The sequence below is a fragment of the Plecotus auritus genome, assembly GCF_963455305.1.
Source record: "Plecotus auritus genome assembly, chromosome: 6".
Classification (NCBI taxonomy): Eukaryota; Metazoa; Chordata; class Mammalia; order Chiroptera; family Vespertilionidae; genus Plecotus; species Plecotus auritus.
This window is the reverse complement of record NC_137773.1, coordinates 37,547,420-37,571,035: the sequence shown is the minus strand read 5'-3', so window position 1 is coordinate 37,571,035 and position 23,616 is coordinate 37,547,420. Positions and strand designations below refer to the sequence as shown.

Below are 23,616 nucleotides of genomic sequence, written 5' to 3'. Positions count from 1 at the left end.
GCATGGCTAGAGAAGACTGAAGTTACATATTTCTATTTCCCCTATGTGGAAGGCTAGAGGGAGCTAGAGTTGAGTATTTTCCTTCCCCCACTTGGGAGGTTATTTTCCTTCTCCTAGATGGGTTAGGCTCTGATGATACCCTAGCAACTTAGGCTCTAGTGAAATGCTTTCTCCTGAGGGCAGGCTTTGTTAAGAAAAACAGAATAGCCCAACTGCATGGCTCAGTGGTTGAGCATTGACCTATGAACCAGGAGATCACGGTTAGATTCCTGGTCAGGGCACATATCCAGGTTGTGAGCTCGATCCCCAGTGGGGGGCATGCAGAAGACAGCCAATCAATGATTCTCTCTCATCATTGATGTTTCTCTCTCTCTCTCCTTCTTCCTTCTTCTCTGAAATAAAAAAAAAATTTTTAAAGAAAAACAGAATACTATGGTGTGTTTCAAAATGGTTCCTTTTCCATCCTCCCTAGTGAGGGGATTTTTCTCAGATATTCACTGTCAGGATCTTGTTGAGCTCTGGGAGGTAAAATTCACAAAAGTGTGAAGGGCACCTGATGACTGGTTCCCCCTTAAGTTTTTTTTAAATATGTTTTTATTGATTTGAGAGAGAGAGGGGATAGGGATAGAGAGATAGAAACATTGATGAGAGAGAAACAGCATTGATTCATCATTGATTGGTGCCTCCTCCATGCTCCCTACAGGGGATCAAGCCTGCAACCTGGGCATGTGCCCTGACGGGGAATTGAACCGTGACCTCTTGGTTCCTAGGTCGACATTCAACCATTGACCCACACCGGCCCAGCCCCACATTGTAGACGGATCACGAGAATTCTCGCTTCATAGTACACAGTGTTTTACAAAGTATCATACTTTAAAAAGATATTAGCTTGTAAGAATATGTAATAAATAACTTCAAAATGCAATGGGTATTTCATTTTAAAGCGTGCCTTTAACATTTATGTAAAACGTTTTTTGTACTCGTTCAATAGAAAATTATCTGGCCATGCCGAAACCGGTTTGGCTCAGTGGATAGAGCGTCAGCCTGCGGACTGAAGGGTCCCGGGTTCGATTCCGGTCAAGGGCATGTACCTTGGTTGCGGGCACATCCCCAGTGGGAGGTGTGCAGGAGGCAGCTGATCGATGTTTCTCTCTCTCATCGATGTTTCTAGCTCTCTATCCCTCTCCCTTCCTCTCTGTAAAATATCAATAAAATATATTTAAAAAAAAAAAAAGAAAAAAGAAAATTATCTGGCCACTGGGTAAAGCTAGCAATAAAACTACTGGTCCGCAATGTGTTAAGTTTTTAATTTTCAGAGTTGTCCACACTGAACTTCCGGTAATTTATCAATCATGTTTTTGTCTTTTCTACCCCAGCACTGGTTCTTAAGGAGGCTTCTGTTCATGTGTTTTTGCACCAGAAAGTTGTGATTCTCTGTATCCACCTGTCTTTCCAAGTTTTAGTGCAGCAGTATGTCCTGTGACTTTACTTATTTGATGGATCAAAAAATGAGTTGTTGATTTTTCAGTTTGTTCAGGTTTTTACTTGTTGTTATGACAGAGTGGTGACTTCTAAATTCTTTACATACTGGACTGGAAATTGGAAGTCTTCCAATTTTTCAAAATCCTTTATAAAACTGGACCTCCAAGTAGCATTCAACATTGTTGACCACTCCCACTTTCAGGAAAAACTCTTTTCTTGGCTTCTATGAAACCATATTCTGCTTATTTTTCTCCTTCTCTCTGTTTACTCTTCCTTTTCTACCTGAATGTAGATTTTTCCAAGGATTGATCCTGGACCCCTTTCTCTTATGAACTCTATATTCTTTCTCGGGTGATTTTATCCATTTCCATGAACTTAATAGTATCTATAATATTATACACTCCTCTTCTGTTTTACTGGCTTACACATTTTTATAGCCAATGGCTCTTCTAACATTTTCATCTCCGTGTGCCCTCAGACCTCCTGCCTTTCCTATCACATTAAATAGCACTTTTATCCACCAAAGCTGCTTAAGACAGAAATCTAACAGTCTTTGTTGACACCTCTCACTCCATCCTCTATATTCAATCCTTGAACTTTATAGGCAAAATTATCGAGTCCATGCATATTTCTTGTCATCTCTACCTCCTAGTCACCAAAAATCTTTGTAACTTTATACTAATGAATCTTCCTGCTGACACTCTTGCTCTCTTTCAATTTGTTCCCCAATGTATACAATGACATTATGGTGTATTGGAAAGAACACAGGTTTTAGATCCAGAAAGACCTGCCACAGCTTCTTAAACATACTGGTTAACATGTAAACCTCATTTTTCTCAGCTATAAAAAGGTAAAAACAAAGCAAGCAAACAAAAAGCTTACCTAATAGGAATGCATAAAGAGAGAGATAATTAATGAAAAGTGCTTAGAATAATGCTTAGCATTGAGTAGCCATGTAGACAGTAGCTCCTGCTATCTAAATAAAGTCCAAAGACCTGTAGATTCCAGGCCTAATGTAGTAATTCACATGTATTCCTCAGCCTAAAGCACTGCTCTGGCTACATAGCAAATGTCTTATTTTTGCCTTAATGATTAAAAGACATCCAATTATCCAAAATGAAGTTGGAAAAATTATAAATTTTAATTATCTTCCATTAAACTTATATAGGTTATACTATACTCATGTAACAATAATGTAATATAATTGCTAAACTCAAAAAGTGTTTTGAACTATTGACTTAAATAGCTGAAAAATTATTCCTATAAAAGTGTTGGTTAAAAGTATGTCCTATGTTAATAAAATTTACAGTTTATGTAGTTATTCTGCTTTAATACTTGCTTTTTTCTTTGTTTTTTCAGGGGTTAAAGGGTAAGTTTTCTCAGCAAGTACTTCACAAGCTGCATTATCTACAAATAAAAACATACTTCAGAATTTTAATTATTTAACTTATCGTTCACTATAAGTACAAAAAACTCCAATATGAAAAACACTAATTTAATAACTGACTTTGTAATAATTTTAGAAGAAAAAATATATATGTTGGATAATCTGACAGATACGGTAGGATAAAGTATTCTTTAAAATATCTTTATCTCAAGAGTTCCAGGTTTCACAGGAGTAAATAAACTCTATATAAAATACTGATAGAAAAGTTGCAGTAGAAAGAGAGAGCCTGGCCTGGCTGGTTTGACTCAGTAGATAGAGCATCGGCCTGGGGACTGAAGGGTCCCAGGTTTGATTCCGGTGAAGGGCACATGCCTGGGTTGTGGGCTTGATCCCCCATAGGGGGCGTGCAGGAGGCACCGATCCATGATTCTCTTTCATCATTGATGTTTCTCTCTCTCTCTCTCACTCTCTCTTCCTCTCCCTTCCTCTCTGGAATCAATAAAAATATATTTTTAAAAAAATAAAGAGAGAGCTTTCTCAGGAAAGTGGAAATGGAAGGATAATTAATGAAGAATTTTAATCCCATACACTTTCTCTACTAATTGAAATGTAAATAACTGTTGCAGTCAATTTCCTCTGATGTCTGGTAATATCAGTGAATGAAAGTTTGAGGAGACAGGATTTTCAGAATTTCAAGCTATCTTTTTCTAAATATTTATTAACTACAAAGAAAAACTAGTAACTTTATAATGGAGAAAACCAACAGAAACCACCTTAATCAAGTACTGAGGTTTTCTCCTGTGATATGAAAAAAAATAATAATATAAAAACTCACCTAAAATTGCAGAGAGGTTTGAAAACTGTGGTGCCTTCTCTATTGCTACTGCTTTACTGGTATCCAGAAGAGTAGAATTCTTGCATTGCATGTATTCTTCCAACTTGGGATGCTCCCAATCTAACAAAGCAGGAAGAAATGGCACAAAACTTTGAACAACAGCACGCAAGTGGCAGGTTACCTTTCCTACTTCAGCTTAGGTCCCCAGCCCACGCACAGTTCTGATAACTAAAATTTTGGATGAGAAAGAGAAAAAAGACAAGCCTTGGCCTATCCCCGTGCTCTAACCCGCTTTCTTTCAGACTTTTGCCCCAAGAAGATTATTGATCTAAGGGACAGACAGCACACATGGGAGCTCCGTGTCATATTTTATGTATGCTATACCTATGTCCCATTAACTGTCATATCACTAAATAACACAGTGTTATTACTAGATGTCAGTTTTAAACTTTCCATTGACTTCCCACTATGGGAAAATGAGGCTATTGGCAGTGCCCTCTGCAGTCCTGGATCTGTTTCTTGCTTCAACAGTGTTTGGACAGAACAGACCCAGGGATGCCCCTTCTTCCAGCCTCTGGCCACTCTCCAATGTCTTATCCAGTCACCACCTTTAGAACCACCTCCAAGACCAGCCAGCACACCGGGTGTTTTTTTTTTCCTACCTTAACTCCTCATTGCTGAACAACCATGAGCTCCCAAATTTGGCAGAATTATTCCACTAAGGTGGAAGCTGTGGTCAACCACCTGGCCAACCTGCACCTGTGGGCCTCCTACACCTACCTCTCTCTGGGCTTCTATTTTGACAATGATAATGTGGCTCTCGAGGGCACTGGCTACTTCTGCGAGTTGGCGGAGAAGAATCCCGAGGGCGTGGAGCATTTCTATTTATTTTTTACTTACTTACTTACTTATATTGTTTAAAGTATTACATGTCTCCTTTTTTCCCATTGACCCACCCTCCAGTGACTCCCACCCGAGGGCATGCCTCCACCACCCCAGTGTCTGTGTCCATTGGTTATGCTAATATGCATGCATACAAGTCCTTTGGTTGATCTCTAACCCCCTCTCCCCTGCCATTTGTCTCTGGATCTGTTTTTGTTCATCAGTTTATGTTGTTCATTATATTCCATAAATAAGTGAGATCATGTGATATTTATCTTTCTCTGACTGGCTTATTTCACTTAGCATAATGCTCTCCAGTTCTATCCATGCTGTTGCAAATGGTAAGAACTCCTTCTTTTTTACCACGGTTTAGTATTCCATTGTGTAGATGTGCCACAGTTTTTTAATCCACTCATATGCTGATGGGCACTTAGGCTGTTTCCAAATCTTAGCTATGGTGAATTGTGCTGCTATGAACATAGGGGTGCATATATCCTTTCTGATTGGTGTTTCTGGTTTCTTGGGATATATTCCTAGAAGTGGGATCACTGGGTCAAATGGGAGTTCCAGTTCTTAAAGTTGCAAAACAAGCACAGTGGCCACATTCTCTTCCAGGATGTGCTGAAGCCTCCCCAGGATAAGTGGGCAAAACTCAGGATGCCATGGAAGCCGCCTGGCCTTGGAGAGGAACCTGAACCAGTCCCTTTTGCAGCTGCCTGCCCTGGGTTCTTCCGGCACAGACTCTCATCTCTGTGACTTCCTGGGGAACCGCTTCCTGGATGAGGAGGTGAAACTCATCAAGAAAATGGGCAACCACCTGACTAACAGCAGGCTGGCCAGTCCCCAGGCTGGGCTAAGTAGTATCTCTTCAAAAGGCTCACCCTCAAGCACAACTAGGAGCCTTTGGAGCCCCAAGGCTTTTGAGGGGGCCCTCTGCATTCCCCTGGTGTCTGGCTTTTACCTGAGCCTCTCCCCAAAACGACTAGCTATTCTTTTAACCACCCTAAAGCCCTCTCCCATGCATTGGACCAAATGAAACAATAAAGTTTTTTGCAGAAAAAAAAAAAAAAGAAAAATGAGGCTATTCTTTTTTACATCCCTGTTTCCACCTTTCCCACCCTTTCCATTGTCCTCATATTACTATATCACATATTTAATTAGATGAACATACAATGTAGACATTATGATAATGTCTACATAAAAAAAAAACACGCTATTTATTCTTGTGGTATACTATGACTACCTTTTGCTTTTCCTGGGGTTAATAAAAGTCTTTTTGTTTGCTTAGTTTTCTCTATTTTTCATCTATTTAATCCAAAACTACAAAATTGTATAAATCCATCCTATTCCATTCTCTGATGTTCTGAAGTTCATAATGCTTTATCTTGGTGTTTTTCATCTGTTGTGCTAGACACATTGTGGCCCTTTTAAACCAGAATATTCTTTAAAAAAATTTTTTTTATTGATTTCAGAGAGGGAGAGGGAGAAAAAGGTAGAAACATCAATGATGACAGAGAATCATTGATTGGCTACCTTCTGCATGCCCCTTATTGGGGTGGGGCCCACAACCCAGGCATGTGCCCTGACCAGGAATTGAACCGTGACCTCCTGGTTCATAGGCCAAATGTTCAACCACTGAGCCACACCAGCCAGGCATTAAGGCTGACTGATATTCCATTAAATGTATATACTATATTTTCTTTATGCATTCATCTATCCATAGACATTTAGGTTATTTCCAGACTTGGCTATCTATATATATAAATGCCTAAGCGACTGAATGACCGAGGGACTGATCGACCAGTTGCTATGACATGCACTGACCATCAGGGGGTAGACGCTCAACGTCAGTGCGCTCCCACAGTGGGAGCGGTGCTCAGCCAGAAGCCAGACTCACGGCTGGCGAGCGCAGCGGCAGTGGCGGGAGCCTCTCCCACCTCTGCAGCAGTGCTAAGGATGTCCAACTGCCAGCTTAGGCCCGCTCCCATGGAGAGTGGACCTAAGCCATCAGTCGGACATCCCCCGAGGGCTCCTGGACTGCAAGAGGGCACAGGCTGGTCTGAAGGACACTCCCCCCCCCCAAATGCACGAATTTCATGCACTGGGCCTCTAGTTTGAATAAATATCCAAAAGTGGGATTGCTGTGTCATATAGTAGTTCCACTTTTAATTATTTAGGAACTTCCATATTGTTTTCCATAATAGTTGCATCATTTTACATTCCCATCAAAAGGGTATAAGGGTTCCAATTTCTCCACATCCTTGCCAACACAGCTTTTTAAAAATAACCATTCCAACAGATATGGTGATATCTCATTGTGGTCTTGATTTGCATTTCCCTGATTAGTGATGTTGAATGTCTTTTTATATATCTGTTGGCTACTTGTGTCTTCTTTGGAGGAAAAAAACCTATTCAAGTCCTTCACCCATTTTTAATCATGTTATTTGTGTTTTCTCTCCTGAGTTGTAGGAATTTCTTAATATACTTTTTTAAATATATTTTTATTGATTTCAGAGACTGGGCAATATATTTTTGAATACTAATCCCTTATCATATATGAGGTTTGCAAATATGTTTTCCAATTTTGTAAGTTGCCTTTACACTCTGTTCATTGTTTTTGCTGTGCAAAAGCTTTTTTTGTTTGTTTTTATGTAGTTCCAGTTGTCTATTTTTGCTTTTGTTACCTGGGCTTATGGTGTCATATCCAATATCTGCTATGAACATAGGGGTGTATACATCCTTTCTGATTGGTGTTTATAGTTTTTTGGGATGTATTCCTAGAAGTGGGATCTCTAGGTCAAATGGGAGTTCCATTTTTAGTTTTTGTTTGTTTGTTTGTTTGTTTTTTGAGGAAACTCCATACTGTTCTCCACAGTGGCTGCACCAGTCTGCATTCACACCAGCAGTGCACAAAGGTTCCTTTTTCTCCACATCCTCGCCAGCACTTGTCATTTGTTGATGATAGCCATTCTGACAAGTGTGAGATGGTATCTGATTGTTGTTTTGATTTGCATCTCTCGGATGATTAGTGACTTTGAGCATGTTTTCATATGTCTCTTGGCCTTCCTTGTGTCTTCTTTCGAAAAGTACCTATTTAGGTCCATTGCCCATTTTTTGATTGGGTTATCTTCCTTTTCTTAAGTTGTACGAGTTCCCTGTAAATGTTGGAGATTAAACCCTATAGATTTTGATCTTATGTTTAAGTTTTTAATCCATTTTTAGTTGATTTTTGTGTATGGTGTAAGGTAAGGGTCCAATTTCACTTTTGTATGTGGATATCCAGTTTCCCAACATCATTTGTTAGACTATTCTTTCCTAATTGTGTATTTTTTGCATCCTTGTTGAAAATTAGGCAAATGTATACACATGGATTTATGTCTGGGCTCTCTGTTCTGTTCTGCTAGTCTATGTCTCTTTATGCCAGTACCATGATTACTGTAAAATATAATTTGCAATTTATTTTGAAATCAAGAAATTCTGATTTTCTATCTAGACATTCTGTCCATTATTTGAAAGTGAGATGTCTGAATTCTCCTACTATTGTATTATTGCCTATTTTTGCTTTTAGTTATGTCAGTGTATACTTTATATGTTAGATACTCTGATGTTGGTTGCATATTTATTTAAAATTGTTATATGTTCCTGGTGAGTTGAACCTTTTGCCATTATATAAAGTCCTTTTTTGTCTTTTGAGATAGTTCTTCACTTAATGTCTATTTTATCTAAGTATAGCCATTCTTGCTCTATTTTGGTCACCATTTACATAGAATGTCTTTTTGTATCCCTTCACTTTCAACATGTGTGTCCTTAAGTATAAAGTGAGTCAGTCTTTTAAAATCCACTCAGCCACTGTCTTTTGATTGGAGAGTTTAATCCACTTACATTTAAAGCAATTATTGATAGGAAAGGACTTACTATTACTATATTGTTAATTGTTTTTCTGTTTTTGCAGTCTCTTTGCCCCTTTTCCTGTTTTGCCATTATCTTTGCGTTTTATTAATGTACATATTGACATGCTTTGACATCTTTCTATTTTTCTTTTGTGTATCTTCTATAGGTATTTTCTTTGTGGTTACCATGAAACTTAGTTTTAATATAAAACTAATAAAAATTTCAATCATATACAAAAACTCTACATTTTACTTTTCCCCTCACACACACTGTTATTGATATTATAATTTACATCTTTTTACATTGTGTATCATTAACATATTTTTATAGTTATAATTATTTTAAATACCATCTTTTAACTTTTATACTAGAATTAAAAGTGAATTACATACCAATTATAGTATTAACTATTCTGTATTTGTCTACATACTTACCAGTGTTTTATGCTTTCATATGCTTTTATGTTGCTGTTTAGAATCCTGTTTCAATTTGAAGAACTCTCTTCAGCATTTCTTATCAGGCATGTCAAGAAATGATGATTAACCCCTTCAGCTTTTGTCTGGAAAGGTCCTTAACACTTCATTGTGGTTTTAAGGATAGTTTTGCTAGTTATAGTATTCTTGACTGACAGTTTTTTCTTTCCCCACTTTAACTATATCATTTCATTACCTTCTGGCCTGCAAGGTTTCTGCTAAGAAATATTTTTATGGTCTCATGGGGTTCCCATATACATATCAAGCCACTTTTCTATTGCTGCTTTTAAAATCCTCTCTGACTTTGACAATTTGATTATGTGTCCTAGTGTAGATTTCTCTGAGTCATCTTATTTGAGGTTCTTTGGGCTTCCTAGAATTGAATACACATTTCTTTTCCCAGATTTGGGATTTTTTTAGCCATTGTTTCTGTGAATAACCTCTCTCTCTGAAATAAATATTTTGATCTGTTTGATTTTACTCTTCACTCTGAATTCACTAATTCTTTCTTCTGCTTGATCTAGTTGGCTGTTGAATCCTTTTATTATATTTTTCATTTCATTTATTATATTCCTTGGCTCTTAGATTTCTGTTTGATTCTTAAAAAAGTTTTCTATGCCTTCCTTGGAATTCTCACTTCTTTCATGCATTGCTCTCCTAAGTTCATTGAACATCTTTAATGATGATTATTTTGAATTCTCTGTTAGGTAAATGAGATGAAAACTTGCATGCTAGACCAAGCTGCTGTCTTTGTTCTCAGCACTCATCAGGCTTCTAGAGTATGTCAGGTCCCATCAGTACTCTGGAACAGGCAAGACAGTATCCAATCCTTTGGGTAGCTCCAAAAATTTTTAGAATGGTTGATGCATGGTTCAGTCCTTTCCTTCACTTGCAGGGAGGATCTTGGAGCTAGGGATTTCATGCCAATTATATGGCACCATGCTGGAAGTGGGGTTTATGGTGAGTGGATATCTTGAATTTTCCTCCTGGCTTTGATGTAGCTGGTTTCATGCTTTTCTGGGGTTAAGAAGCCCCTCAACTAGTTTCTGTATTTCTCACAAATTGGATTAGTTTATGTATTGCTGTTGAATTGGTGTGTCCATGAGGGTAGGAGGGTCCATGGCTTCCTATTCCAACACCTTTCTGATGTCACTCCCGTAATTTGCTTTGTTTTTATCTCTATGTTTTATACTAGAGACTTTCATCAGAAGTCTGGTGATCCCTGGCTCTCTGCTAATATTTAAGAGGGAGCCCTAAAAGCCTCAGTGGACTCTCTGTGGCCTAATTGTGGCTTGTCACAAGGTTGGCTGCACTGTAGGGTGTTCTTGTCAATTTCATCAACGGACTACTGTAGTCACTATCTTTAGATATGTTTTTTAGGGTTGCTCAGATTTCTTAGGAAAGTGTCTTCCATTCTCCAGTCTGGAAGGTTCAAGTCTGGGTGTTAGTATTCTGGAAACTGAACAGAGAAATGAGCTGTTGGGTTGGGATGGGAATAGGCACTGGTAAACAGGTTCCACAATTTAGAATGTATAGTTTCATTTACTCTTTTCTAATACATTTTTATTGATTTCAGAGAGGAAGAAAAAGGGATAGAAACATCAATGATGAGAGAGAATCATTGACTGGCTGTCTCCTGCATGCCCCCCTCCTGAAGATCAAGCCCTCAACCTGGGCATGTGCCCGTGACCAGAATCGAACCGGGCTCTGTACACTGAGCCAAACTGGTTAGAGCTATAGTTTCATTTAAATCCCCTCTCTTCAGAGAAACCAAGATGGCGGCATAGGTAAACACCTGAAATTGCTTCCTCGCACAACCACTTCAAAACTATAACTAAAAGACAAAACAGACATCATCCAGAACCACAGGAAGGCTGGCTGAGTGGAAATTCTACAACTAGAAGGAAAGAGAAAAGCACACTGAGACTCAGAGGAGGTGCGGAAGTAAAGTGCAGAGGTACAAAGGCACACATGAAGAAAGGGCTGGCAACTGAGGATGTGGTTGTCTTTTTCAATCAGGAGGGAGACACAAGCTCCCAACTGCTCTGAACTCCAGTTCCAGGCAAGACTCTGGGGACCCAGACTCATATGGAGAAAAACTGGACTGTGTGGCATTGGGCGGAACTCCAGGGCGGCTTTCTCTTAGAGGTGCTTGCAGCGATTACTGTGGGACACTGAGACCCGGGGCCTCATAGGGCAGGGCTGAGGATCAGCCATAGCTGTTTGCTCTGCCCTATTGATCCCCTGAGACCCCTCCCCACCCAAGCTGTGCGCAGAGGCTTTTGCACATGAATGGCCTGGCTCTTTGCAATCTAAAATTACCTAACAAACTACAGCTGGGTCAGAGAGCCCCAGAACTTCCAAAAGAAGGCCCAAGGCCCCACAGCAGCTTGCACTGCTTCACAGCTGGGCCTCATCTGGGCACCTCCAACCCCAAACAAAGAAGAGGAATCTGCAGATATCTCCGTAGCTCCTGCTGGGTGGCCTCAGGCAGAGGCTAAATTAGCACTCCTTGGAGATCCAAGAGCCAGTGTACCCAGGGGTCAGAGTGGGACCATCCAGATTACAACTCCTCAGATCCATAAGGAACACACTCAAGGGGCAGACGCAGTGAGCACCAAAGCCCCACTAAAGCAAGTCTTGCCCCATAAGGGTGTCTCCAGCACAGAAGTTCTCCCATTGTAGACACAGCTGATCCTCAGAGCCAATTGGCCTGGAGGTCAATTCCTCACAGTGATGCTAACAACAATCAAGGCTTAACTACAACAAGACTGTGCACACAGCCCACAAAGGGGTGCACCAAGAGTGTCCACCTCAGGTAACAGGGGAGGCTGAGCCACTGGGCCCTATAGGACACCTAGCACACAAAGCCACTCTATTAACACAGGGAATCAGCCAAAATGCGGAGACAAAGAAACAGGTCACAAATGAAAGAAATGGAGGAAAGCAAATGACTGGATATAGAGTTCAAAACGACGGTTATAAAGTTTTTCAAGAATATTCTAGAAACCGCCGATAAATTTAGCAAGACCCTCGAGGATATGAAAAAGGACCAACTAGAAATTAAACATACACTGACTGAAATAAAAAATAATATACAAAGATCCAACAGCAGACTAGAGGATTGCAAGAATCAAGTCAAAGATTTGAAATACAAAGAAGCAAAAAACACCCAACCGGAAAAGCAAAAAGAAAAAAGAATCAAAAAATATGAAGATAGTGTAAGGAGCCTCTGGGACAACTTCAAGTGTACCAACATCCGAATTATGGGGGTGCCAGAAGAAGAGAGAAAGCAAGATACTGAAAACCTATTTGAAGAAATAATGACAGAAAACTTCCCCCACCTGGTGAAAGAAATAGACTTACAAGTCTAGGAAGTGCAGAGAACCCCGAACAAAAGGAATCCAAAGAGGACCACACCAAGACACATCATAATTAAAATGCCAAGAGCAAAAGACAAAGAGAGAATATTAAAAGCAGCGAGAGAAAAACAGTTAGTTACCTACAAGGGAGTACCCATATGATTGTCAGCTGATTTCTCAACAGAAACTATGCAGGCCAGATGGGAGTGGCAAGAAATATTCAAAGTGATGAATAGCAAGAACCTACAACCAAGATTACTCTACCCAGCAAAGCTATCATTCAGAATTGAAGGGCAGATAAAGAGCTTCACAGATAAGAAAAAGCTAAAGGAGTTCATTACCACCAAACCAGTATTATATGAAATGCTGAAAGGTATTCTTTAAGAAGAGGAAGAAGAAGAAAAAGTAAAGATAAAAATTATGAACAACAAATACATATCTATCAACAAGTGAATCTAAAAATCAAGTGAATAAAAAATCTGATGAACAGAATAAATGTGAATATAATAGAATCAGGGGCATAGAAAGGGAGTGGACTGACAATTCTTGAGGGGAATGGGGTGTGGTGGGTGCAGGAAGAGATTGGACAAAAATCGTACACATATGGATGAGGACAGTGTGGCGGGGGTTAAGGGCAGAGGGTGGGGTGGGAACCGGGTGGAAGAGAGCTATGGGGGGAAAAAAGAGGAACAACTGTAATAATATGAACAATAAAGATTTATTTAAAAAAAATAAAAATAAACAAATCCCCCCTCTTCTGTGTTCAATACATTATCTGAAGAAGTTGGCTTTTTCTGTATAATACTACTAAATAACTCCAAAATTTCAGTGCCATAAAATGAAAGCACTTATTTATTATTCCCATGTCTACTGTTTGGCTCAGACAGCTCTGCTTTAGATTACAGTCTGCTGATCAATTGGGCAGCCCTCTGCACTCTGCAGATTGCCTGGGCCATTTTGCTCTGTGCCTGTTATTCAGGGGTCCCACAGAAGCTAATTAGGATATATTCTTCTCTTGATGGCAAACGTGTAAGAGGACAAGCTGACCATTTAAACATATTTCAAAGGTTTGCATATGTTTTATTCACTAATATCATATTGCCAAAGCAAGTCACATTGCCAACTCCAAAGCCAAAGTGTGAAAAGGCGGTTTTAGTGAGGAAGGGAAGTATGCTTTCTCAAAAAGATCATTATTCATTGGAAGATTGTGGACAAAGGAACAATTTCTATAGTGGAGCAACTTAAAATTGAAATTATTTTCTTACCTAAATAATCTGACCCTCTGAAGAGTTCAGGTGATGGAAAGCTACTTAAATTCTCTTCAAAACCATTGCATTCTGTAGAAGAATCTGTGATTGAATAGCTTAGAAGAGAGCTAGAAATATCATGCTGCAAACTTAGTCCTGTAGAATAAACAATAAAAAAGGACAAAATGTTTAAATAGTAAACAAATTCAAAATCTTAAGAATTCAATTTGTAGAAATGTACTTGCAGTTGTATGTTAAGAATGTGAAATTGCTTCCACATACAACTGAAAAAAATATACTATTAGTAAAGCATTTTAATTTCATCTTAGAAAATAATTATTTTTGATGTAGAGAAAATGAATTATAACCCTTTTCCATTGTTTTTCAAAGTTTTATAACCTATTCCTTCCCTACTTTGGTTCAGTTATAATTCTTGACTCAAAAATCTAAATTTCATATGTCAGTTGCCCACTAACTAGCTGAAGAGAAGAAAGGCGATTCTAGACATTCCATTTAGAAAATAATGTGCCTAAATGTAGACAAATAGGTCAAAAGAACCGAAGAGAGAGCCCAGAAATAGACTCACATATATATATGAGCAACTGATTTTTATCCAAGATGCAAAGGCAATTCACTGGAGAAAGAATATTCTTTTTTTTGAAAAATTATGCCAGAATTGAATACCCATATGCAAAAGCAAAACAAAACAAAAAAATTGCACTCATATCTTCAATCATATAACAAATTATTGATGTTTCATAGATCTAAATATAAATCCTAAAACTACAAAACTTCCAGAAAAAAAAAAAACACAGAGAAGAAAACCTTCATGATACTGGTTTAGATTTCTTTGACATAACAATAAAAAGATGAGTCATTAAAACAATAGTAATGATAAGTTAGACTTCATCAAATTCAAAATTTTCTCTTCAAAAGAGACTGTTAATATGAAAAACAAGCCACAGATTAAGAGAAACATTTGCAAATGCAATTGATTTCAGAATATAAAGAACTGGCCCAGCCAGTGTGGCTCAGTGGTTGAGGGTCAACCCATGAAACAGTAGCTCACAATTTGATTCCCGTTCAGGGCACATGCCCAGTTGCTGGGCTTGATCCCCAGTGGGGTATGTGCAGGAGGCAGCCAGTCAATGATTCTCTGTCATCACTGATGTTTCTATCTCTCTCTCACTCTCCCTGAAATTAATAAAAATAAATGTTCAGTAAAAGAATCCTATATAATAAAAGGGTAATATGCAAATCGACCAAACGGCTGAATGACTGGTCACTATGATGTGCACTGACCACCAGGGGGCAGACGCTCAATGCAGGAGCTGCCCCCTGGTGGTCAGTGTGCTCCTACAGGGGGAGCACCACTCAGCCAGAAGCTGGCTCAAGGCTGGCGAGTGCCTCTGCAGCAGCGCTAAGGACGTCCAACTCCCCGGTGGGCCTAAGCTGTCAGTGGACATCCCCTTAGGGCTCCCGGACTGTGAGAGGGCGCAGGCTGGGCTGAGGGACCGCCCCCCCAGTGCATGAATCTTGTGCACCAGGCCTCTAGTTCAATAATAAGGGGGGGAAAAATCTCAGTAAGAAAATGGACAAAATATTTTAACACAGAATTTCCCATACTCAGAGGTCTTAAAGTCATTCTTGTGAGAGTAGACTTGAATAAAGAATTTTCCAATAAATTATTGTGATAGAACTCTTTTCACAGTTAATTTCTATTCATCTCTTTGAATATATAATTTCTACTCTTCTTCAGATATAAATTAAATTGCTATTCCCTCATGGAAGCCCGCCCTAATCTCCCAACCAAAACTGAATTAGTTACACTAAAGTCAATCCCTTTTTTGTAGCACTTACCACAATTGTAATTTACTGGTCTGTTAGAAGATGAGGGCCAGAGCCCAGGCTAAAGGAGTCATCTTAGACTAGGAGAAAAACACCTCCTTCACTGAGATAAGAAAATGACAGAGATACAAACCGATGCATATGCTTATAAGAAAGAAAACTGAGGGAGTTCACATCTGACAGTCTTACCTGATACTAGTTCACCAGTTGATGAACTGTCAACCTGGAGATCATCAGCCACTGAATCCTATGTGAAATAAGAATTAAAGATAACACAAATTATGAGATTGAGTATTTTTATATTATAATATTGTATCACATTGATTTGGTCATTTTGAAAATGAAAAACTAATGTCAACTTTGTATATTAGTTTCATATGTATAATAGATTCTCTTAGCTTATTGATCACAGATACAATTTGGTACTTAATATTAAATCTGAAAATAAATATTAAAATATAATATTATAGACATATCTAGGGAGTCAACAAAATAACTGTCAATTAACTACTATGGGATAGCCCAGCAACCAGAAGATAAAGGTGAATATCTTTCTGATCCCCTAAGTAGGAAGGGCTTTTTTCCTTCTACATATGAAACAAAATAGATCAAAAGATTGACAGATAAGTCTAAAATACCAGAAATAAAATTAAAGGCCAAAAAAACATGGAAATGTTTGTTACATATGAGTGTGTAAAAGTATAACTATCTTCAGTATATAATGAACAACTATTTCACAAAAAAGAAACACAAATGGCCAACAAAATAAGAGGAAAAAGTCTTACCTTTACCAGCATTCAAAGAAATGGAAAGTGAAACATATTCCACTTTTCACTATCAGCTCTGACCCAATCCGCACAGGCCAGGCTGAGGGACCCCATCGGTGCATGAATCCATGCACCGGGCCTCTAGTATGCATATAAGATCCTTAGTTAATCTCTTCCTACTCTCTTCCCTCCCCCCTTCCCTCTGAGATTCATCAGTCTGTTCCAGGTTTCCATGCCTGTGCATTGAGCGTCTGCCTCCTGGTGGCTAGTGTACATCATAGCTAACGGTCGAATGGTTGCTTAGGCTTTTATATAAATATAAATATAAATATAAATATAAATATAAATATAAATATAAATATAAATATAAATATAAATATAAATATAAATATAAATATAAATATAAATATAAATATAAATATAAATATAAATATAAATATATTTTAAGTTTCAGGTAAGATGGTGCTGATTTACCAACATGAATAAAAAAATTTAAGCATGATCCAACCTTTGACTCATTGGAAAGTATTTTTCTTGGGACAACAATCGAGGAACACAAAAAAGTTTTGCAGTAAGATATCCACTGTTATCTATAACAGCAAAACCTTGGAAACAATTTTCCTCCAACTGCAGAACAGTTATGCAAATTATAATATATCTATCTATAAAACAAAGCATTATGCAAGACACTAAAAATTAAATATTTTTTATTGAATTTTTTTTTTTTAGAGAGAGAGAAGAAGGGTGAGGGAGAGAGAGAAACATTGATATGAGAGCAGAACATCAATCAGCTACCTCCTGCATACCCCCAACCCGGGATCTAGCCTGCTACCCAGGCATTTGCCAGGAATCCAACTGGCAACCTTCCAGTGTAAAGGACAATGCCCAACCAAATGAGCCACACCGGTCAGGGTTAAAAAGCATATTTTTGAAGACTATTTAATGTTAAAGGAATATACAGTAACATAATTTGTAAAATGAAAAAAGGCACAAAATAGAATATATAAAAAATAGAAGAAACTGCTTAAACACTTTTTGAGTAGTCTGAATCATCTACAAGGAACACTTAATAGTTATAATTGCTGAAAATGCCCTTCAATAAAACAATAACAACATGCTATAGAGAAAATACTGGACAACAAAGGAGCCAGAAACACACAATGGAATAGATAGCCTCTTCAATAAATGGTGCTGGAAAAACTGGAAATCCACATGCAAATGAGTATAACTGGATTACAGTTTGTCCTCATGTACAGAAATTAATTCAAAATGGACCAAAGAGCCCTAGCTGGTTTGGCTCAGTGGATAGAGCCTTGGCCTACAGACTGAAGGGTCCCAGGTTCAATTCCAGTCAAGGGCACATGCCTGGGTTGTGGGCTCCATCCCCACTAGGGGGCGTGCAGGAGGCAGCCGATCAATGATTCTCTCTCTCTCATCATTGATGTTTCTCTCTCTCTCTCCTCTCCCTTCCTCTCTGAAATATATATATATATATATATATATATATATATATATATATATATATACACACACACACACATACACACACATACACACACATACACACACACACACACACACACACACTGGAACATAACTATCATTTTTAATGCTTATATCAGATGAGTCACAAATAAATTTTTAAATCTGAGTCTCTCCAAACTACTGCTACCCATCTTTAAAATACTGAACAGAGTCCATATTAAATGCAGTAGAACAAGAAGTTATATAACATTCTAAAGGTAATGAATCCTGTTTCTAGTTGTTAATGGGAAAACATGAAAATGGCTTTAAAATGTTTAAGGGTTACCAAACATAAGGGAGTTAGAAACACAAGAAACATTAGAAAGGTTTTATATCTGTCATGCAGAAAATTAGCCAGTGACAGACTATTCTGAAATTTTTGTCAAGGGAAAGAAAAAACAAAAATGCATGGCTATGAATCTGCCAGAATCAGAAATTCAAGGCTCTGTCTGAAGACAAAGCATCAATGTTCATAAAAACATTAAAAAACTATGTAGTCTCTATTGAACAAAGACCACATTATACTTTCATCTGGAGGTACATCAGGTACTACTGGTTTGTCTGCTAAGTCACGCAGTGGTCGGCAAACTGCGGCTCGCGAGCCACATGCGGCTCTTTGGCCCCTTGAGTGTGGCTCTTCCACAAAATACCACAGCCTGGGCAAGTCTATTTAAGTTTAAAAAATTTGGCTCTCAAAAGAAATTTCATCATTGTACTGTTGATATTTGGCTCTGTTGACTAATGAGTTTGCCGACCACTGGAAGTGTATCCACGGGTCATAGGAGAAACATACATACGCTCAATGGAGCAATCTTCTCATCCTCAGTCTCTTCTTCACTAGTGCTACTTTCTCGCAGGCTTTTCTCTCCTGCAACTCCTAGTTGAGAGCTAACAAACAAACAACACGATTAGTTTGCACCGTCTGGACTTGGTTTGCCATGTCTCTCTTCTCTGTTGGCACACTGTCCTGAATCTGAAAGGCTCTTTTGGGGACATCATTAGGGAAAAGGAAGGAGCAGAGTTGGTGAATTGCACCAATACCCAACTGATGCCATGAATGCTTTCCTGGTGTTTTATCTCACTTGCTTTTAGGTAAGTTGGCAAAATTTTCTCTTTTAAAAAATTATTATTTTCTTAAGTCAAATTTCTGGGTGTATGTTCTGAGAAGAACGAAATCAGAGTTTCTAGTTATTTATTTTCTTTGTTGACTCCTAGAATGAGAGTCCATTAGCTGTTAGAAAATTAGGATTGCAGGTTTGAGAAGGAGGCCAGAATGCACAGGTTTGTTCCTCGTGGCTACGCACCTGGGCAGCCGAGAGCTGCTACCGCCCTGCCCACTGCGCTCGGCTTTCTCGGCGATCTTCCGCAAACCGTGAGCTTTGCCATTTCCTCTCAGGCCTGAAGGAGAGCGGGTCGTTTCAGGGCAAAAGCCTTGGAGGCCAGCCTTCTGGCTTCTGGGGTCCCTGGGGGCGAGGCCCAGCTACCAACTCCCTCCCCCACCCGCACCTCCATGCTCCCACTCAGGCCAGTCTGGCAGAGCTTACAGTGGGCAGCGAGCCGTCGGCTCGGGCCTGGGAGTGCCTCTGCCATCGCGGGTGGGCCTAGGTCTGGCGCCGGGGTCAGGTTGAGCCTCTGGCCGGTCCTCTTCTTGCGGGTATAGACCCGTAGCGGCCACATTGCCATCCACCCGCAGGCCTCGGGGCCTCTTGGCCCTCCACGCCTGTGTCGTTGTCTTCCTGAGGAACTGCGCTGCTGCCGGAGGGAGTCCACGTCCAGGGGCGCCTGGGGAGCAGCCTGAGAGGAGTGCGGGGTAGAAAAGCAAAAGGTCCCAACACCTAACCCGGCCAGCCCGCCTCGCTCCCGCCTTTTTATCTCGGCCGCGCCGTGCGCTGAGGCTTCTGGGAAGACGGAGCGAGAAGGCCGCTGGGCGCCAGCCCTCCTGGGAGAGCCCAGGTAGTTGACTGGGGCGGCTCCTGGGCCCCTGCCGCAGGCTCCCTCTGACAGGATGCTTCCAGGAGAAAACGTGTTCTTCCTCCAGGAGTTCGCGCCAACATGTGCTCCCGCTGCCCCGCTGCTCTCCTTACCCACCTGCAGTAATGGAGTGTTAGGTCTCTGAGCACAGGGAGCCTAGCGGTCCGCCTGGCTCAGGGCAGGAGGGTCAGAGGGGAACGAAAGCACATTAAAGCCACAGGGAGTGTCCTCTTGAACAATCAGCCTCAGACATCTGGGGGCCATGGTACTTGAGAATTTACCCAAGCATTTGAAAATTTGGGGTTCCAGAAGTTTCTTTTCAAGGACAAGCAGAATCTTAGTCCCTTGTGTCAAAGTGGGGAATTCCACAGGGGACACCCCTCCTGGTTCCTGGGGCTCAGCTCTTTTGCTCTGCTTAATTGGAGGGACATAGGAATGACCTCCCTCTCTCTCCACACACCCAGATTGAACCATCTGGCTGCATCTGATAAGCATACTGTGCACATAATAACCACCTTTTTTTAGAAATATAGTAACACTTTATTCTTTTTTTTCTATTGTCTTTTTATTTATGTGGATCTTGTGATGTTATCACAACAAACGTATTAATTATGGCATTTATTTATTTATTTATTTATTTATTTTAAGTAAAGAATTTATATGCATATAGCATAACCCATGGACACAGACAATAGTGTGGTGAAGGCCTGGGGGTACAGATACAGGATAGAGGGGGTCAATGGGGGGAAAAGGGGGACATCTGTAATACTTTCAATAATAAATTGAAAAACAAAAAAATAATAAAATAAAAACCATCTTTTTTAAAAAAATGACATTTCACAATATTAAAATGACATTTGTAGAGATGAAACTATAAAAGTTATAAAGACCTTTCTGTGATGCTTCAATATCGTGTGACTATAAACATATACACTGAGTGGCCAGATTATTATGATCTCTGAACGCATAATAATCTGGCCACTCAGTGTATATCCTATATAATAAAATGCTAATATGCAAATTGTCCCCTCGACCAGGAGTTCGACCAGCAGCCAGGCCGGCCAACCGCCCATGTCCCCTCCCCCTGGCCAGGCTGGCCGGACCCCACCCATGCATGAATTCATGAACCGGGCCTCATATATGTATGTATGTGTGTGTGTGTATGTGTGTATATATATATATACACACACATATATACATATATATACACACACACACTGAGTGGCCAGATTATTATGTGTTCAGAGATCATAATAATCTGGCCATTCAGTGTATATAGCCACGATATTTTTATATCACTCTGAATTTTTTCTTTCAAATCTGCTCATAGAAAGTCATTTATGACAATCAATTTAATATATAATTAATCCATTAAAACTTAACTTTGTAAAGAACAGAGGGTAGTCTTTCTTACTGGATTAGATATAGTGCTTTGAGTCACTGAATCAACACTTACTCAGCACCTTACTCTATGTTAGGCACTGTGGTAGGTCCTGGGGATAGAGGTGAATTAGAAATGGCCCTTCAGTCAAGATCTCACAGTTTTGTTGCAGTATAAAATGATGATTGTATTTCAATATCCTTTCTTTAGTCATATCCGTAATATGTTGACATCCAGTCTCTAGTTATAAGCCAAGTCTCCGGGCTCCCCTCTCCCCCTTTCTTAAATGACCTTTGAGAGGTCTGGGTCCTGGATGCCCTAGAACTGGAAGAAACATTGAAAGAGGAAAACACCTTAAAGCAAAGGTTGATCTGTCCTTTGGTGGCCTGATTCCCTAGAACTCTGTCTTATATTCCTGAAACTCTGAATCTCATTCACTGAAGTGCCATCAAGTAAAGATTTAAGGAAATTAATGGATAGGATTTCAAAACTGGAAATAACCTTTGGTATGATTTCTTGAACCAAAAAGGTCCTTAGAGATTATCTAGTTGCCCCTCATTATGCATCTGAAGAAACCACAGCCTAGGGAAGCTTGTTATGAAAGATGGTTAGCATAGGTGGCATGGATTTCCTTGCATTTGGCTTGTCATGCTCCAATTCCTCCTAACACATGGCTGGGCAAGGGATGGGGGGGCAAGGAAAGGAGCTTGAAGCCCTTCGTAGCAAGGGAAGGGGTAGGGACGACAGACAGACTTGGTCTGCTTAAAACTTCACCTAGAGCTGGCTTATAAAAGGGTAAGGAAATGTGGCCCCTACAAAAGGGGGAGGTAGGGCAGAGACATCTCACCTCAGTTATCTATCTACTAGAGGCCCGATGCACAAAATTTGTGTAAGAATAGGCCTTCTGTCCCTCGGCTGCCTTCACCAGCTTCCCTCTGTCACCCGGACCCGGGCTTCCCTCCAGCCTGACTTCATCCCGAAGGATGTCCAGAATGATGTCCGGTCTAATTAGCATATTACCCTTTTATTATTATAGATGTCCTCTCACTCCATCCCCAAATACACAAACACCAATACAGGCATTCAGTCATGAGTGTTAACTGAACCTCTGCTATTTTCCTGTTGTACTGCTCCCACTGCTCTGTGTTTCATTTCAGTCATGTAATGGATCTGATTAGGTTTGGGACAGTCATGGAGATGCTACCTTCAATGGGAAAACAAGTTCCAAATTTTGAAGAGATTTCTGAAGAAAGGTTTTTGGGAAACAGCCAGTTTGTGGGTTTAGGATTCCCTGGAGCCCAGAGGAAATTTTTTATGAATAATGTTTGTGTGTGTGCATGTGTTTAGTGATCCACTGAGCAGCTTCGATTATGGTACCATCCACAGGCTTTAGGGTCCAACTGAAAACCAGTTTATTTAGACTTACTTGTCAAGAATGGAAAAAAAAATAGGTGTTAGATGAAATGTACCTTGAAGCATTACACTCTTAATGCTATGCAACAAATGGGGAAAAAATAAAAGGACAAGGCTATCTTCATTCAATAGACTTGAGCATCCACTATGGCCCAGACATTCTGCAACAAACTCAAGCAACTCACAGTCTGAGTGGGAGTGGGCAGAGGGACAATCAACCAGTCAACCATGTGGCAAGCTTCCCAGAGAAAAGAATACTTGAGCTGAGTTTTAAGAGATAAATGGTAGGAGTTAGAGGGATTAAAGGAAAGGGCATTCTACAAAAAGGGGACTATAGGAGGCACAGAAGAACATGATGCTTTTAGGACACTACAAAAAGTAGTTGCTATGATTGGAGCCAAGGCTCTGTGGGGGAAGGGCATGAGAAGAGGTTCGGGGCCTTGTGTGCTGAACCAGGGAGTCTGAACTTTATTCTGGAAACTGTGGGAAGTCATTGAAGGAATATTAAGCAGGAGAGTGGCGTGACCAGATTTTTAATTTAGAAAGGTCACTGTGAAATATGGATGGCAAAATTTGAGGAAGATGGGATGGAAATAAAGACTAATTAAGAAAGCACTGTAATATTCCAGACAAGAGATGAGAGTAGAGCCAATTACACTAAAAGCTGTGGGAATAAAGAGAAGTGGAGGCTTAGCAAATTTAGAGAAGGCAGAATCTGCATAATTTAGAATGGCAGAACATACCATTTTAAGAAAGTGTGCCTGTTATCTTGTATGTGGGTTAAAGACATTATGGGAATACTGTTATGGTCCATCATGATGGAAAATTTGAATACAGTTCTTTGTTCTTTTTTTGTGCCAACACCTGGGAGTGAACCATATTTGTTCTTTTAAAATTATAAAAGTGATTTAAATCCAGGACACATTTAAATCCAGGATACATTTGGTAGCAGCAAATGTACAAAACAAAAGAGAGCCTCTTGGGGAACCATAAGGCTTTGAAGTTTGGGGACCCTTGGAGGATGTGGAGTATGCAGACTAGTGACATGGCTTGGTACTATGTTTACCATAAGTACTACAATTGATGATTACCAAATATACTAACATCATGGGATTATATGATATGAATAGATAAAATAATAATTATAAGCAAC

At 39.7% G+C, this 23,616-nt stretch overlaps 1 protein-coding gene across 1 annotated transcript in view; it reads right to left on the bottom strand.

Moving 5' to 3' along the window:
* The window catches only part of MEIKIN (meiotic kinetochore factor), a gene marked incomplete at both ends in the record, with an annotated part of 46,155 nt that extends 26,780 nt beyond the window's left edge, over positions 1-19,375 (bottom strand). Inside the window, 7 exons of the mRNA XM_080673415.1 lie at positions 2,822-2,889; positions 3,705-3,824; positions 13,578-13,715; positions 15,597-15,654; positions 18,496-18,586; positions 19,003-19,096; positions 19,183-19,375. Coding sequence (XP_080529541.1) covers positions 2,822-2,889; positions 3,705-3,824; positions 13,578-13,715; positions 15,597-15,654; positions 18,496-18,586; positions 19,003-19,096; positions 19,183-19,375 — 762 coding nt within the window. The remainder of the gene's footprint in view (positions 1-2,821; positions 2,890-3,704; positions 3,825-13,577; positions 13,716-15,596; positions 15,655-18,495; positions 18,587-19,002; positions 19,097-19,182) is intronic.
* Between the last annotated feature and the right edge of the window lie 4,241 nt (positions 19,376-23,616).